The 12980-nt window shown below is 38.8% G+C and overlaps 1 protein-coding gene across 1 annotated transcript in view; it reads left to right on the top strand.

Moving 5' to 3' along the window:
• The window catches only part of LOC114655504 (R3H domain-containing protein 1), a 176599-nt gene that overhangs the window by 10437 nt on the left and 153182 nt on the right, over window positions 1-12980 (top strand). Inside the window, exons 2-3 of the mRNA XM_051930563.1 lie at window positions 9621-9826; window positions 10470-10678. Of these exons, the coding sequence (XP_051786523.1) occupies window positions 10508-10678 (171 nt within the window). The 5' untranslated portion in view covers window positions 9621-9826; window positions 10470-10507. The remainder of the gene's footprint in view (window positions 1-9620; window positions 9827-10469; window positions 10679-12980) is intronic.

Below are 12980 nucleotides of genomic sequence, written 5' to 3'. Positions count from 1 at the left end.
CCACTGGACAGAACTGACCATCACAAGTAGTACTAGCCCGCATATTTTCACGTTTTTTTGCTCTAGTTTCATGTAATTTTGTGCTAGTATTGTAACGAACAGTTAGTGCAGACTACAGCTGAAGATCTGAAGTGGACGCGAGAATTTGGTGAGTTGTTTATTAACATATTTTTGTGATTTTGAGTTTGTAAAATTATTGTAGGTCAGGTGGCTTTTTGCATATCGGCTTATTTTACAATATAAACTTTGAAGTAAACTTAGTAAAGTAAAATTTGATTTTTGAAGGATTTGTTTTCCAACTTGAATTACTGAGCAGTGATTTCAGTTCCACAAACAGGGCATTGCGCTGTTCTCTTACAACGTTGAGAATGCGCCTGAGAATATCCAAATGGAATTGACTGAAGTGCAGTCAGATTCTATTCTGAAGGCAAAATACAACGAAGTTGGTGTGCCAGGCTATGTGCAGATCCGTAAGTTGGCATCGAGAGTACTGTCAATGTTCAGAAGCACTTACCTTTGTGAGCAATTGTTTTCGTTAATGAAAGCTACCAAAACCCCACATCACTCAAGACTTACCGTCGAGCACCTTTCATCCCTCATAAAAGTTGCAGCTGCACAAGATTTCAAGCCTGATATTGACGAACTGGTTACTAACAAGAGATGCCAAGTGTCGGGACAAAAGAAATAAATCTCACACTGTAAGGCTCCTATATAAGCAATGAATATAATATAAGGAATATAATAAGGACCTAGCTAAGAGGCAAAGACTCTAATTCTACATTGTTGTATGGAGACTGTATGGAAATAAATTGCTTTTCTTTAAACTTTAAGTGTTACATGTTTTAAAGTTTTCAGTATTGGAAAGAAAGCTACAGTAACTTTGTATAATAGTATAATAGTATTTGTTACAGTGCGGCCCGCTGACGCACATATGGCAGTCGAAGCAGCCCACCAATGGTAGTGAGTTTGACATGCCTGCTAAATTGCTTAGGAAATCCAGTATCTAATGCTTCTTTATGTAAGAAACCTGTACAGCAACACTTGACAAACTTTTAAAAGTGCATCTAAAGCATTTTTAATGCACCATTATGGGGGTATGTGTATTTAGATGGATATTACAAAGATAAGACGTATTTGAATTTGAATTTGTTTAATCTCTTAATGCCCTAAGGGGTTTTTGGCATTATTGTGCCTAAATTACATACCCAAGAATAAATGTCTGTTATTCTGCTTAGGTAATAAAGGAACTGCAAATAGCTGAACACTAGTGAGTACAGCACTAAAAATTTATAAAAGTATTTAAATGATTTGTTTACACCAATTTCAACTAAATAAAACAAAAAATGTGCAGCTTTAAGGATTTCTGTCTCAGAAACTGGATTTTACAGTATACAGTATCTCACAAAAGTGAGTACACCCCTCACATTTTTGTAAATATTTTATATCTTTTCATGGGGCAACACTGAAGATGTGACACTTTGATGCAATGTAAAGTAGTCACTTTTGTTGCCAGCGGTTTAGACATTAATGGCTGTGTGTTGAGTTATTTTGAGGGACAGCAAATTTACACTGTTATACAAGCTGTACACTGACTACTTTACATTGTATCAAAGTGTCATATCTTCAGTGTTGTCCCATGAAAAGATATAATAAAATATTTACAAAAATGTGAGGGGTGTACTCACTTTGTGAGATACTCTATAACCAAAACATTTTATGATGCACAATCCCGAAATCAATTTTCTTTTGTGCCCCAGTCTGTCAGCTATCATTGTACCAAGTTCAGTTTTCATATCCCATACCATTGCAAAGTTAAACTGTCTGATGCAAGGTGTCCACCTTTTTGGAAGCATTATGTTCCTTTTTGGAAATGTTTAGTCACTTACACCTAAATAGTCTTTCAAAGCAAGTATTTCAATTGCATTTATACAAGTTTTTATACAGTATTTTAGAAAAAAAATATATGCACACAAACTCGCACACACTATAAATCACTCTGAAACAATAAGTAAACAATTTGTTACTGTGCATAATGAGAAGTCAATCAAAAATTACACCTTTTATTGGCTAACTAAAAAGATTACAATATGCAAGCTTTCGAGGCAACTCAGGCCCCTTCTTCAGGCAAGATGTACAGTAAGGCAGAGACTGGAATTCCCATTGGTAAACCTTTAAGTGAGACATTTTAGATTAATAGAACCTCTCCAGGCTAAAATTCATCTTTCCTGAAGAAGTGGCCTGAGTTGCCTCAAAAGCTTGCATATTGTAATCTTTATAGTAGCCAATAAAAGGTGTCATTTTGCTTGACTCATTACATCCATAATGACTAACAAAGTACAGCACCCTAGTAGTACTAACTATGTGCATATAACTGTACACGCATCCAAACCTTTTCTTTCAAAATTATTTTTCATACCTGTTCTTAAAACAATTTCTGTTTACCACTAGACTTATAGAAACATTACATTTTGTACAGTAGGTTGGGGCTTTTGTGCTGCAATTCACACATCTTCTCCTGCATTTTGTTGCAGTTGCCCCACAAAGGTTTAGTGTGTATTAATTTGTTTGTTTGTTTATTTATTGATTGATTAATTGTTGCATTTTTCTTGCATTTCACATCTGGATTAAAGTAAGTACATACATACATTTTCATACCTGCTTCTTCCAGTGCTGGGTTACAGGGATGGGAACAATGCCTTTGCTGGCAGTCCTGGGCTTAGGGCCCTGGTCACTTTTGGTTTGTAACTGGCTGTCTCTAGGTTGCGAACACATGAGACTTATTCACTATATAAGTTTCTAAACTCTTCCCCCCCAGAACTAAAATTATTGATGCTGCTGTGCAAGACTTTTTTATTCTGCTTCTGATTGTGTCAGCTTCACCAAGTGCTCACTTCAACCTAGGGGTGTGCAATATTGGCAAATAATTATATCTCGATATTTTCTGGGACTTTGGTGACGATAATTAGATGATACTTTGCATGCTTTAAAAACGTGTTTGTAAAAGTCTTATTAATCTAGCATATTAATTGTAGCTTACTAATTAATGAAAAGAACAGTTAAGGAAAACAGGTTTTATTTATTTACTTTGTGGAGTTTGACCCCTGGACACAGACAGATGGACTGTGGTGTAGCGGGTCCACAGGTCAAGTCAAAAAGGCCACTTTTTAAATTAATAGTCGCTGCACTCGCGGCTTAGAGAGGGGGCGTGGTAGTGTGCCAGGAGCAGTTCCTGGGTGAGTTCATAATGCGGGTGGTCCTCGCTTAAGTGCACAGGTGAGGAGTCGTCCGCATCCATAATTGATGCCGGGAGCTACTGCTAATTGCCACACCTGATCCACATCCCCGTGATAAATAATACAAGAGCGAGGCGACTAGGAGGGAAAAAAAAAAGAACGGGAGATTAATGGAGAAGAAGGAAGCAGGATGGAGAAAGCCGGTGAGAGGGAACGAGCGAGCGAGCGCAGGCTCGCGCTGATTGCAGGCAGCTGGGAGAGGTGAGCCCAAGTGGGGTGTTTGGCCAGCAACTCATGGCCGATGGTAGTGGTTGCTCCTGCTGAGCGCTTGTTTGGAGCAGGAGTGATCGGGAGAAGGTTGGCGTGCCTCAGTGGGAGTCAGAGACTTGGGAAATGGAAGCCCCAGTGTGAGTGTTCTGGTTGCTGGGGAGCCCAAGTCTCAGTCTGGGTGAGCAGAACCGGAGCCAGGGATCGGACAGGCCACCAGACCAGTACAGTTAAGAAGGTCAGCTCCATGTAGGGTAACTCCCCTGGCGCATTGCCTGGATGGGAAAAGTAGGGGAGTCACCAGTAGAAAGAAGGCACCGGGCTTTGTTTTTAAAAGACTGCTTCGAGCCATTCTTTTAACCTCGGTTTTTAAAGGATTTTTTTCTGTTGTGTTTTTAATCTACAAGAGTTCACTTGTTTTTATTGGATTATTTATTTGAAGACTTTTGAAGCACTGCACTATTTATTTGAACACTGTTTTGTTGATTTTTAAAATAAAAGCCCTTTGCACTTTTGCACCATCCCTTTTGTTTCATTGTTGTGCTTCACTGTCCAGCTCATTGGTGACATTACCGACGGTGTCGGGTTTAGAGCTCCCAGAAGCAAGACGGTTGCATGGAGCGGAACCCGCATCATCACACGGACTCAATGTCCCCAAATACACACGGTTTATTTTACTTTTCCTGTAACACACAATGCAAAGACAAATTTCCTCACTAACTCAGTCCTTATCTTTTATCTTTCTTTTCTTTCCTTTTCTTCACCGCCTCCACTCCTCTCCTGCAAGCTCCGTCCTCTTCCTCCCAACTCTGACTCCCAGAGTGGAATGAGGCGGCCCCTTTTATACCACACCCAGAAGTACTCCAGGTGTTCCTCAGTTATGTCCTGGCAGAAGTGCTGCGTTTTAAATCCGGCTATTCTTCTGGTAGCACTTCAGATTGAGGTGGAAGTAGTGCAGACCAGAATTATCCCAGCAGCCCCCTGGTGGTGCCCCAGTGTAACCCAGGGTGGCTGTCCTTTCCTGTCCTGGGGAATGGCTTGTCCTTTTCTTGGTCCCCTGCTGTCCCAGGCTTCCCAACAGGGCACGATCCCTGGCTGTCCATCACAACTTAAAACTGAAGTAAAATAACACAAAAACATTAAACTTACCAAAGTATTACTGAGATCAAACAGTGCAAGTATGAGTAAAGCATTTCAGAGTGGCCTACAGAATTTACACAAAATATTGCACCAAGACCAACAAAGCTATTATAATGAGAGTATTTTAAATAGACACTTACCCTTAATATAAATGAGATATGAATCCAAAGGGAATAAAATACTAATCACAATTGAAATACAGAGTGTGAGGGATGGCCGGCATTTTTACCCAGCAGGGATTCCTCCCCCAAACTGCTACTTGGCAGCAGCGCCTCGGGTTCCAAAAGGCTCTGAATGGGAATTACTATATGCCGGCAGAGCCCTGTTGGGTCCTGTGGATGCTGCTAGTGGGAGATGTGGGACCTGCAGAGCCCTACTTTGTGTTTCTGCCACACCTGGAAGTAATTCCAGATCTCACTAACCAGCTACCTGGAGTGCTCCCAGGTTCAGCTTTAAAAGGAGCCAGCTGCCTTGCAGAGAGGGCCAGAGTCAGGAGGAAGAGGGACGAAGCTTGCCTGTGGGAGAGTGGAGACAGAAAGACAAAAGACAGAAAAGTGCTATATTGTGCTTTTATATTGTGCTGCTGAGGAAAACGATTTGGGAAGCATTTCCCTATCTAAATAAACGTGTGTGTTGCTGTCTGTGTCTGTCATGTTGGGTGTTTGGGGAGCTGTCCGCCTCCGGCGGTTCACAAGGGTATGAACATTACAAACTGCTCTGCTGAAAGGTGAATTGTGCAGCATATAAGCAAGAACAGAAATCTAACATACTGTACTATTGTGTAAATAGTACAAGTCCAGAGTTCAAATAGTAAAAATCCAAAAATCTAAAGTTCTGTCCAACTCTGTACAGGAATAAAAACTATAGCATTTGTAAACAAGTTCTGTCAACAAAAATGCAAGAAATCCCAAACCTATAACATTTTTAAACAAATTTAAACAAATTACTAACTTCAAGGTCTGTCCAATACTGCACAAAGCTATTAGGAAAAATAAAACAACAGTAAAATTCTACTGAAGAAACGTCAAGTTGTGTGATAGAAGAATCAGCCTGTCCACAGCATCTAGCATCAGAGTAGCACTGTTACATGTTTCAACATTTCCTCCAGTAATGAAAGCCCTCTAAGAAGGGCTGCTTGAGGCACTTTTTATGTACTTTTTTGCACGTTTCCCCAATTTTCCACCACTCAAGTAGATTTATATCACTGTCCACCTCAAATATAATCAAGTAGGTCTTGATCTCTTTTTCAATGGCAGTGTGCAGAGACTCGCTTGCTCTGAATGTCTGATTTTTTTTTTTTATATATATCTGCTATTTTTTTTTTTTTTTTTTCCTCTCTCCCCGTGTGTCATCACAGCGGGACGAGTAGGCGGAGATCTGTACGAGTGTTTTAAATAAAAAAAGAAAAAAAATGTGCCTTGGAATCGAAGAACCCCAACCAAGACAACTTGCGAAATAAAATGCGCCCAACAGGCATATGCTTCATACGAAAATGAAAAAATAATCTTTTTGAACGAATTACTTAATTTGTTCGAACAGTTTTTTTTTGTTTGTTTTTTTTGCCTGACACCACGGGTCTCTGTACTAGATGATCAATTTCACTTCGCAGATGGTGAAACAAGTAAGATGTCGCCCGGTCATTAACGGTAAATGATTTCTAACATACAGTGCATCCGGAAAGTATTCACAGCGCATCACTTTTTCCACATTTTGTTATGTTACAGCCTTTTTCCAAAATGGATTAAATTAATTTTTTTCCTCAGAATTCTACACACAACACCCCATAATGACAACGTGAAAAAAGTTTACTTGAGGTTTTTGCAGATTTATTAAAAATAAAAAAACTGAGAAATCACATGTACATAAGTATTCACAGCCTTTGCTCAATACTTTGCCGATGCACCTTTGGCAGCAATTACAGCCTCAAGTCTTTTTGAATATGATGCCACAAGCTTGGCACACCTATCCTTGGCCAGTTTCGCCCATTACTCTTTGCAGCACCTCTCAAGCTCCATCAGGTTGGATGGGAAGCGTCGGTGCACAGCCATTTTAAGATCTCTCCAGAGATGTTCAATTGGATTCAAGTCTGGGCTCTGGCTGGGCCACTCAAGGACATTCACAGAGTTGTCCTGAAGCCACTCCTTTGATATCTTGGCTGTGTGCTTAGGGTCATTGTCCTGCTGAAAGATGAACCGTCGCCCCAGTCTGAGGTCAAGAGCACTCTGGAGCAGGTTTTCATCCAGAATGTCTCTGTATATTGCTGCAGTCATCTTTCCCTTTATCCTGACTAGTCTCCCAGTTCCTGCTGCTGAAAAACATCCCCACAGCATGATGCTGCCACCACCATGCTTCACTGCAGGAATGGTATTGGCCTGGTGATGAGCAGTGCCTGGTTTCCTCCAAACGTGACACCTGGTATTCACACCAAAGAGTTCAATCTTTGTCTCATCAGACCAGAGACTTTTCTTTCTCATGGTCTGAGAGTCCTTCACGTGCCTTTTGGCAAACTCCAGACGGGCTGCCATGTGCCTTTTACTAAGGAGTGGCTTCCGTCTAGCCACTCTACCATACAGGCCTGATTGGTGGATTGCTGCAGAGGCGGTTGTCCTTCTGGAAGTTTCTCCTCTCTCCACAGAGGACCTCTGGAGCTATGACAGAGTGACCATCGGGTTCTTGGTCACCTCCCTGACTAAGGCCCTTCTCCCCCGATCGCTCAGTTTAGATGGCCGGCCAGCTCTAGGAAGAGTCCTGTTGGTTTCGAACTTCTTCCACTTACGGATGATGGAGGCCACTGTGCTTATTGGGACCTTCAAAGCAGCAGAAATTTTTCTGTAACCTTCCCCAGATTTGTGCCTCGAGACAATCCTGTCTCGGAGGTCTACAGACAATTCCTTTGACTTCATGCTCGGTTTGTGCTCTGACATGAACTGTCAACTGTGGGACCTTATATAGACAGGTGTGTGCCTTTCCAAATCATGTCCATTCAACTGAATTTACCACAGGTGGACTCCAATTAAGCTGCAGAAACATCTCAAGGATGATCAGGGGAAACAGGATGCACCTGGCTCAATTCTGAGCTTCATGGCAAAGGCTGTGAATACTTATGTACATGTGCTTTCTCAATTATTTTATTTTTAATAAATTTGCAAAAATCTCAAGTAAACTTTTTTTTACATTGTCATTATGGGGTGTTGTGTGTAGAATTCTGTGGAAAAAAATTAATTTAATCCATTTTGGAATAAGGCTGTAACATAACAAAATGTATAAAAAGTGATGCGCTGTGAATACTTTCCGGATGCACTGTAGTTTTGCAGATTGCCGTCTTTTAAGCAAGATCAGTTTTTTCAGACCCAAACCTCCTCCACGTGATTGAGGATGATGCATGTATAGAAATTAAATCTTAGCAACGTCGATTATGAGGATGTTTATCCCCTGGTGCTGTTTGCTCACTCAGTTTTAGGCAGCTACGCTAGCTTCACTTGTGGTGCGCTGACCATGCACACATGTGCAGTGGTCTATCCTGTTAGGTTACATGAAACAGTGAGTGCATTGACTCTCAAGGCATGTTTTTGATGGTTTTTTGCAAAGAGAGTGACATATTCGATAATTTCAGTTTGCACATAGTTAAAACAAAAAACAACAATTAAGATACTATAATAAACAATCCATATTGCGCACCCTGCGGTGGGTTGGCACCCTGCCCGGGATTGGTTCCTGCCTTGTGCCCTGTGTTGGCTGGGATTGGCTCCAGCAGACCCCCGTGACCCTGTGTTCGGATTCAGCGGGTTGGAAAATGGATGGATGGATATTGCGCACCACTAATTCAGCCCCCACCATTAGCCACTCTTTATTGTATTTCCCATTTATAATCATGCTGTTTTTGCCAGTAGTAGTAGGGGCTGCGTTGCTGGATTGCAGCAAGCACAATTGAGGGGATTACACCATGAACAATTCACTAGCTGAAGCAGTTTTTTCCTTGTACTTGCAACACAGGGACGCAAGCATCATGATATAGTGATATTTGATTTGGGGGGGGGGGGGTCACATTAAACTTCAAGATGCAGAAGTAAAATATAGCAGTACTCATCCCATGACAACTGAATTATAAAACTACACCACAACACAACTTATATTATGGGAAATACTTACAAATCAAGAATAGCATTGTGTCCTTCAGCAGGTACTTCGTTCTCAATAGTCAAAACTGAGTTCGGAATCTGACTTAAGCTTTTTGTGTAACAGTGCATAAAGATGAGCTATCACACATACAATATATTTGCTGCTTTTTACTCACAGCTGTGACATTTAACATGAATGACCAATCTTAGACAATAATACTGTATATCATTGGAATTACCTGAACCATAGCTATCCAGTGGTAATGAACCTTTCAGTGTATGTGGTTTGACGTTAGTGGTATCTTTTACAAAAGCAGATTTACTGGGGTGTAACGCACTGCTCACCTCAGCATATACATGTGCAAATTGCACAATTTAATAATGAAAGAGAGCAGACGCGATGAAAGTTATTTAAAAGAAGACACCCTTGGGTATGTTGAAATACCAGTTATTGCTTTTGATTGATTTGTGGGTTTATTGCAACCTCCAGCAGTTTCACTCAAAGGAACTGCCAGCTAGCAATGGGAATTCAGGAAACTGGTCAGTGATCACTGGGTATTTTATCCTAACGTTTTCCACATGTGGTTGGCCTATGGTATTTGAGTAGTATTTTGTTTTAATAAGGGGAAGTGAGCTAGAGAAGGTAGAGAAATTATACATTAAGTAGACTAATGTTAGAAATTTTACATCATTGAAGAGTGGAAATATTGAGACAAACAATTTTGCATTCTAGTATCCAAATTGATGAAAAAACAAAGATAACAAGAAATATATATATTTAAAAATATGTGCAGTTAAAAGATTAAATGCATTATTGGCTAGAAGAAATTATTTTACATATTTTCTTTTTTCTATGCTGCAGGTTTTGGAGGGGAATGATCTGCTTGTTTGGGGGCAGCTTTGTTTGGATCTGGAACCAGCACTGGTGAAAGGGACATGGGACTCTTCTTTGGGGCTTCCAGTAAGCACAACACAACTGATTTTGTGTTTGACAGCACTGAAAGGGACTGTAGGTTTTCCCAATTCACAAATACTCTACTACAGGCCTATAACTGGAAATTACAAAAGGTACAGTAACAATTAAAGATTAATACTAATATATACTTTCTACATTTTTCTTTGATATGTACAGAACCACTGTGTGTTCATTAGAGTTAGTGTTGATTTAAAATTTAAGTTATTCCAAATGAAAATCTTTTCAAAAAGAACATGGGTTGTTGTCACAGGAGCAAACTACACATGTTGGTACAGTTAACCCGTATATTTTTTATTTTTAATAATAACTTGTGCAAGATGCTGATTAGAGAGAATCATTCGTGTTAAAAGAAATAGTTTCCCAAGCCTTTTTTTCATTCCAATGCTTCGAAGTACAGGTTAAGGACTTGCGGTGCAATTTATTCCTACTAAACTTTGTCCTTTATATGCATATTTTTTTTTCTCAGCAGCCTTGTACCTACATGTTTTCCTTATTTAGGAGCTAATCATGTTAAGTAAGTTTTAGTAACTAGTGACTCAAGATGTGTGATTATGTTGTGTTTTATTTTATTTGATGGCTCTCAAAGCTTGGAAATGGACACTTGAAAACAGTATGGTGGAACAGGCTCTCACAAATTATGTTTGTAAGCACTGACCCAAGTGTCTAGTTTACCTGCCGCTTTTATATTCTTTAGTGCAAGAAACCGTAACAGCCTATCATTTGTGTATATTACAGGTGTTGCACTTTCGGTAGAAGCTACAAAAACTTTGCTAATGAGGATGTCTAATTCAGTTACTGTAAAGGAAAACACCATTACAATGAAAGGTTCAGAGGCTGAAGAGTATGATACAATACCGTCGAGTATTTTGAGAAAATCAGAAAGCCAAGAACAAATGGAGTCAGAGAGAGTCGAAGGGAACAGTGACAACAAAAATGAATCTCAGGTAAATATAATCAATTTCTATATTTACTGCAGAAACCTTTATTGACACTACCAATAATGTACCATTTTGTAAGTATTTCATGGCACAATAAGTACATACTGTATGTTTCAATTGATTTTAGAAGATTTTTTAATGCAGATACCTATACCACTTTTCTACTGTACTTAAAGCATTGCTTATTTACTATGGCAGTAAATGTAAAAGTGGTATGTTTATCTAAGTTAGTCTTAATAGGAAAATACAGAGTAGGTTGCAAGTTCCAAAACTGATATCTTTTAAGTTAATGTTGCATGCTCAGACTTTAATTAAATTGCTTATGTGCTTGTATAAACTGTTAACTACAACAAAATACACATCTGAATTTAAAGAATGTTAAAATTATCATTGTGTAAAGAGAAAAAATCTTGTGTTTTTTTTTTTTTAAACCAAGGTGATTATTTAGAACTTCAGTTTAGCTTCATTATTCAATAATTCATTTTTTTTTAATTTGTCCAGTGTTTTCTAGAACCTTTTGGCTACTGTGGGCTTAAAGTTGAACTTTTTTGGAAACATTGCACCAGCCCTAAAGCATAACTTACCTTACTATGCTTTATACTTGTACTGTAGTGTGGTTATACAGGAGATACATAAACATTCAGAAAATTTCTTGTTTAAAACATATTTGTCAGTAGAAACACCAGTTGATTATTTTAATTAAACTATTGTAAATGAAAAACCATCTCCAGTAGCACGCCTGAGTGATAGCCATTGTTAAAATACACGTTATATCTACAGAATCTAAATACTTTTTAGAATCCCTAAAATACCTTGAGATCCCAGCCGACTGGCAAGATTTCAAGAAAGATAATTTGATGTATTTGGTAGTCAATCAGAGTAGCCCTTTTTATTATTATTATTAAGTTTGATATTTATTATCTTTCCATTATAGCTTTAATTTATATTTTTTTTCTTTTTTATTTTATAGTTTTAACATGTTAATGTTTATTATTAAAAAAATAAACCTGACATTTCTTACCAATTTTGCCTGAATTTAATATCTGTGGCACTTCCTGGCTCTCGAATTGCTCACAGGAGACTTGAAACACCAGTGTATCTTTAAACGTTTCTTGTTTGGTATGGTCCTGCATCTTCCTACCTTGATATGGTCCTCTGCTGTCTATGCCTCCCATGTCATCTCATTGCCTTTTCTGAAAAATCTTCAGCTGCTGATCGGAAACATCATTCTCTTTTTCCTTTCACCTTGCATAGGAAACTGCTTATCTTCAAGTCCTGCCATCACTGCCTGACCTGCACTTTTCTTGGCGATGGGTATTCTGACACTTGCAGCAAACCCAGTTCTGGATTTTTTTTTTTTTTTTAAAAACATCTAAAAGTCGTTGTTCAGGAGGCAATGGCACCATAAGATAAGGCAAGACCAGGCATGAAAAATCAAGTTGCACTTATTATTAGTGACGTGGACAATATTATTGCAAGCATCAGTTCCTGGATTATTGAAAACTAATTATCTGCTACTTGACTTTTACCTTCAGATGATTGTGACACACATTATCAGTGCTAACATGACCAGCAAGGGAAATCCTTAATGGGATCAAGAAAACTATTGTTGCAAGAATTGGAAAATGGCTGTATTAAGATTAAGACTTTATAGGTTGGTGGAAAAATCCCAGATGGTTCACATATAATTTAGCGTCCTCCCCAATTTTAAAATGGAGTCAATACTTTATCTCAAACACTTTTTCCTATTAAATGAAAAGACACTTCACTCATAACTGTCACAGCATTATTGGTGGAAAATGCAAGACTGCGCTTGGACCATTAGTAGAAATAGCAATAAGTGCTCTGGAAATATGACTCTAACTAAAACAAAAAAAGGCTTTTGTAAAAAGCAGTAAATGGCATTTGGATAGCCACCCTCTTCACCATTGGTAAAAAAAAAAAAACATAGCTTTAAAAAAAATAGAGGTGATGAATGAATAACTACAACCAATACTACTCTGAAACACATGCTTATTAGGGACAATGAAAAACACTACACCACAAGCCTGTACAGTGGATGGCCCTACCGGTCATCCCAGTCTCTTGAGATTTTTTGTACGCACAGATACAAGAGCATTAAATGTTGAAAATTCAAAATAAAGTGTTTCTGAGATCAGTCACATGTAGCTACAATCAGTAGCACCTGCTTGTGCACTGTTACACCTGAAGAACTTCAACTAAGGGCTTTAGGCTAACTTCATCAGAATTCAGTGTTTTTCTGTATCATCCTTACTTCTGAAATGAGTAAGCTTCATATCAAATGACA

The sequence above is a fragment of the Erpetoichthys calabaricus genome, chromosome 8, assembly GCF_900747795.2.
Source record: "Erpetoichthys calabaricus chromosome 8, fErpCal1.3, whole genome shotgun sequence".
Classification (NCBI taxonomy): Eukaryota; Metazoa; Chordata; class Cladistia; order Polypteriformes; family Polypteridae; genus Erpetoichthys; species Erpetoichthys calabaricus.
Note: the sequence above shows the minus strand (reverse complement) of the source record. Positions and strands in the feature narration are given on the sequence as shown.